Consider the following 5,827-nt stretch of genomic DNA (forward strand, 5'->3'; position numbering starts at 1 on the left):
ACATTGATTACAGTATACAAAATACATAATTCAAGTCCTGCATGGAGAGCAGAGGAATCCATATAGGTGGGGTGAGACGGTCACAAAATCTCTATGGAAGAGTCAATGTGCTAGCTATTCATCCAGTGTTAAGGAATATAGAGGCCCACATAATATGCACAAGCTATTCAGATGTTACTACTACTTACCAATGCCGCAGTCAGAGGAGGAAAGGAACAAGATGAAAGGACGCAGGTGAAGTGTGCATGAGCTGTGCATGCTAAGCCAGAATGGCGTCTGTCGGTATATGGCTTTAATTTCATATTTATAGGGGCAGTGTGGGCTTATGTGGCGCCAAAGAGTGGAGGCAGGCTACAGCTGGAGCTTCCGTACCGGAAGTGTATGCGTTCCAGCTTGACACGCATATCGGCATGCCTTGAAGCAGTCGGCGCTCACAAACCGGAAGTGACGCGCTCAGGCCTCCGCAAACCGGAAGTTGATGCGTTCCAGCGTGGAACGCATCCACCCCAGTGCTATGTGCAGGTGACAGGGATCGCAGCTATAAGGATACGTTTGACAAAATGTGCTATACATGGTCTAATATCGCTACTAAGCATAGAGGGCATAGAGAAAGTGAGATAAGAGAAAATAATAGAGATTGACATAGTAGTGAAATGATCTTAAAGGTACAGTGACCTAAAAGGAGAAATAGAGTGAATGGGCGAAATAAGGAGTAGAAAAGAGGGGGAATAAGGTCATCATAATATAACAGATGTGTTGGACATTATATTCTATCACTACCAGGTAACGTGGTCAGAACAAATCATGAGAAATGGGGAAAGAAAGATAAGCGAATAAAGGAGAATATGAAAAGAGGATAAAACGTACAGTGACCTGAGGAGAGATCAGGTCATATAGAATGAGGATAAGTTGAAAAATAGAAAGAAAGGGACAGCCTAGATAAATTATGAGAGAAAAAAGGATACTCTTCTGCGGCACGGGAGTATTCTAATGGGCCTGGAAAGAAACACAAAAATAATTAATATCAGCGTACTAGTATAATTGTACAGTATACATCTGGTTGTGCAGTATACATATTTGAGTCATTTCAGTAACTGGTAATACAGTAATAGAAATTATATGAAGCTTTGGATCTCATATTCACGGTTGAGACCATGTGGTGAAAGGCTGTCCAGCCTGTGGATCCAATAGGCTTCCCTCATTTTTAGCAGTCGAATACGATCGCCGCCCCTTCGTGGTAGTGGGACATGTTCTAGTACCTGAAATTTTAACTGTGCGATATTATGGCGCATTTGATGGAAGTGGGCTGGAACCGGTAGTAGTAGATTGTTATTTCGAATTTTGGATTTGTGTTGGCAAATGCGTTCTCGTATTTTTTGTGTCGTCTCACCAACGTATATGAGTCCGCACGGGCACTTCAACATGTAGACAACATACTCAGAGTCGCAAGTGAAAAAATTTCTTATTGGGATCGATTCCCCTGTGCGGGGATGTGAGATATGAGATCCCTTTTGTACGTGTGAACACTGCATGCAACGTAAACATGGGAAAGTGCCTTTCTTACGTGTCTTAAGAAATGTTTGTTGGGGGGAGGTCTTGTTAGAACCTTCGTCTGCGTGGACCAAGAGGTCCCGTATATTTTTTGGTCGCTTGTTGCATGGTAAGATAGGTTGACTAAATTCTAAGATGTCAGGATATGCTTTGCCTAGGATAGACCAGTGGCTTCGAATGGTATTAAGAATTTTTTGGGCACATGGATGGTACGTATGAACAAAGGGAATCCTCGGTACCTGGGGCCGAATTTTGATTTTTGGAGTAACATTCTGTCGGGTGGTGCATCTGGGATAACCCCTCTCGTGAAATCTATCTGCCATCTCCCTTAAGCGTATCTCTCTTGTGGGGCTACTTTGTACAATTCTATTGATGCGTTGGTACTGTGATCCGGGTAGTGCTTTTATGGTGTTTGGAGAATGGCAGCTGGTAAAATGCAGTAAGTTGTTCCGATCTGTCGGTTTACGATAGAGGTCTGTTGTTAGTTTGCCTGATATGTCACGTGTTATTTTGGTGTCTAAGAAATTGATGGTACACTGATCATAATGAATAGTAAATTGGAGTTCTGGGTAGATGGAATTTAGAAAATCATGGAACTGTAAGAGGGAGTCCAAAGGGCCCCGCCAAATGCAAAAGATGTCATCGATGTACCGTTTCCAAACGGTTACATGTTCGATAAAGAGTTGATTAGAGTAGATATAGGTAGTCTCAAAGTGGTCCATATAGCAATTTGCATAAGGCGGGGCCACATTGGACCCCATCGCGGTCCCTCGCTTCTGCAGAAAGAAAGTGTCCTGAAAAAGAAAGTAGTTATTCGTCAATACCAGTTTAAGGAGGTCCAAGTAGAAATTGAGTGCTGTGGTCTGTGTGTTAGCAGCAGTGAGTAAGTTTTCTACAGCGTGAATGCCTTTGTCATGTTGAATGGATGTATATAAACTGGTTACGTCCCAGGTGGCCAGAAATGACTCAGCAGGTAATGGTTCGAGATTATGGATGATACCTAAAAAGGATTGTGTATCCAGTAAAAATGATCTAGTGTTTTTGACCATGGGTGTGAGGACTTTTTCTAAAAAAATTGACAGAGGTGACAGTACTGAGTCGGTTGATGCAACGATAGGTCTACCTGGGGGATTTGTGAGATTCTTGTGTATTTTTGGTAAAATATACAGCACAGGAGTTATGGGATGTTGTTTAGTGAGGTAGGTGACTGTAGGGTCATCTATGAGGCCTGAAGACTTGTACTTTTGTAAGGTTGATTTGATTTCAGAGGTAATTGTGAATATGGGGTTATGATCTAACTTTTGATAGACATCTCCGTCGTTTAATTGGCGAATGATTTCTGCCACGTATTTCTCTTTGTCCATGATTACCATGGCACCCCCTTTGTCCGCTGGTTTTATTACCAATCTCCTGTCATTTTTAAGAGAATTAAGCGCCTGCCGGTCTGTGAGACTAAGGTTGTGTGTTAGTTTGTACTTTCCTTGTTTGAGGTTTTTTCGGAAGCTAACTATGTCTCTTTGTACTAAGCTGATGAAGGTCTCAACAGGTGGTTTATTTTTAGGGGGGATATACGTGCTTTTATTTCGTATACCTAGTGTCTTAATGGAGATCGGTGTGGTGTCCTCATGTACCATGAGGTTCTGTTCTTTTTGCCCTCCAAAGTGTGCTTTTAATCGTACATTACGGAAAAATTTTTGGAGGTCCATATCAAGTTGGAATGTATCGAATGTGTAGGAGGGACAGAAAGATAGACCTTTCTGGAGTACAGATAATTGTGATGGGCTAAGTGAAACAGATGAAATGTTAAACACAAGGGATTGTACCTGTGATCTCGTTGTAACATTACTTGGCATAGGAGGTGGACCGGTCCTATTTCCTCTTCTTGGGCCACGTGTAGGACGTCGTTGTGCATGTGAATCATCGCTGGATGCAGAGCGATATGAGTCCATTGATGATGAACGTTTGTCTGTCGCTTGTCTGTATGACGAATCGGGCCATCTGTATACGCGATTAAGGCGGTAGTCCTCTGTGTCTCTCAGAAATTTTTGTCTTTTTGTGGCTTCGATCGTCTTGCGACGGTCAGTCAGGATTGTGGAAATTCTTTGCTGTAATTGCGTGTATTCATCAGGCGACACTATTTCTTTCAGTTGATTCTCTGTTGCTTGTATAAGTTCCTTGGTATCCATAATCGCTGTATGCAGAAATGATAAGGTTAAAGTAATAATGTCAAAAGAACATTTATTCAGGATCTGCTCGAACTTGATGCAAAACTCAGGATTATCCTTGAAGAAGGTTGGTCGTGTACGGATTCTCAATCCTCTTGGGATTCTTTTGGTCTTTAAATATTCCGCAAGGGTGATGCTGTGCAATTCGTAATTCAATAGACGGCGTGTTTCTCGCTCCAGGTCTCGAGTCTTAAACTCAGAGGCAGGGGTCTGGAGGAAGTCGCTTGGTTCGGTAACTTGTGATAGTATTGCCGTAACTTCATCTTCATTATATGACAGTGTGTCACTGGTCATGGTTAATACAGGTGCTTGTACCAAATTGTGGAGAATTCAATGTTGAATCTGTATTTAGCGCACCCTGTATAGAGGCTGACTGTAGGGTTCCACCCCAGTAGATATGACAAAATCAACAGCAGCCTAAATGATCGATGCTAAGGTACATTTATTGGAGGTATATTTTTACATGCGACAGTATAACGTTTCGGCAAGAAAGTTGCCTTCGTCAGATACTACAGAAAAAAAGAACAATTCAAAATCAAAATTGGACACAAAGAACATAAAAGGTAAAAAAGCATAACCAGTGATCATATAAGAGGATTACATCAGGATCGTTATGGCATGTGCATCACATGAAGCAGAAATATTTAAGACTCAGGTCATTGATTACAGTGTACAAAATCCATAATCTAAGTACATTGATTACAGTATACAAAATACATAATTCAAGTCCTGCATGGAGAGCAGAGGAATCCATATAGGTGGGGTGAGACGGTCACAAAATCTCTATGGAAGAGTCAATGTGCTAGCTATTCATCCAGTGTTAAGGAATATAGAGGCCCACATAATATGCACAAGCTATTCAGATGTTACTACTACTTACCAATGCCGCAGTCAGAGGAGGAAAGGAACAAGATGAAAGGACGCAGGTGAAGTGTGCATGAGCTGTGCATGCTAAGCCAGAATGGCGTCTGTCGGTATATGGCTTTAATTTCATATTTATAGGGGCAGTGTGGGCTTATGTGGCGCCAAAGAGTGGAGGCAGGCTACAGCTGGAGCTTCCGTACCGGAAGTGTATGCGTTCCAGCTTGACACGCATATCGGCATGCCTTGAAGCAGTCGGCGCTCACAAACCGGAAGTGACGCGCTCAGGCCTCCGCAAACCGGAAGTTGATGCGTTCCAGCGTGGAACGCATCCACCCCAGTGCTATGTGCAGGTGACAGGGATCGCAGCTATAAGGATACGTTTGACAAAATGTGCTATACATGGTCTAATATCGCTACTAAGCATAGAGGGCATAGAGAAAGTGAGATAAGAGAAAATAATAGAGATTGACATAGTAGTGAAATGATCTTAAAGGTACAGTGACCTAAAAGGAGAAATAGAGTGAATGGGCGAAATAAGGAGTAGAAAAGAGGGGGAATAAGGTCATCATAATATAACAGATGTGTTGGACATTATATTCTATCACTACCAGGTAACGTGGTCAGAACAAATCATGAGAAATGGGGAAAGAAAGATAAGCGAATAAAGGAGAATATGAAAAGAGGATAAAACGTACAGTGACCTGAGGAGAGATCAGGTCATATAGAATGAGGATAAGTTGAAAAATAGAAAGAAAGGGACAGCCTAGATAAATTATGAGAGAAAAAAGGATACTCTTCTGCGGCACGGGAGTATTCTAATGGGCCTGGAAAGAAACACAAAAATAATTAATATCAGCGTACTAGTATAATTGTACAGTATACATCTGGTTGTGCAGTATACATATTTGAGTCATTTCAGTAACTGGTAATACAGTAATAGAAATTATATGAAGCTTTGGATCTCATATTCACGGTTGAGACCATGTGGTGAAAGGCTGTCCAGCCTGTGGATCCAATAGGCTTCCCTCATTTTTAGCAGTCGAATACGATCGCCGCCCCTTCGTGGTAGTGGGACATGTTCTAGTACCTGAAATTTTAACTGTGCGATATTATGGCGCATTTGATGGAAGTGGGCTGGAACCGGTAGTAGTAGATTGTTATTTCGAATTTTGGATTTGTGTTGGCAA

General features: G+C 41.9%; 1 protein-coding gene across 1 annotated transcript; it reads right to left on the reverse strand.

The window, feature by feature from the left end:
- Positions 1-965: 965 nt before the first annotated feature.
- On the reverse strand, positions 966-4,081 carry LOC120977901. The gene is made up of 2 exons (XM_040406063.1): positions 3,375-4,081; positions 966-996 (listed from the first exon to the last, which is right to left on the reverse strand). Exons 1-2 carry the CDS (start codon positions 4,068-4,070, stop codon positions 988-990), a joined length of 705 nt encoding a protein of 234 aa, XP_040261997.1. The 5' UTR covers positions 4,071-4,081; the 3' UTR covers positions 966-987.
- Positions 4,082-5,827: the final 1,746 nt, after the last annotated feature.

The sequence above is a fragment of the Bufo bufo genome, chromosome 8 (assembly GCF_905171765.1).
Source record: "Bufo bufo chromosome 8, aBufBuf1.1, whole genome shotgun sequence".
NCBI lineage: Eukaryota > Metazoa > Chordata > Amphibia > Anura > Bufonidae > Bufo > Bufo bufo.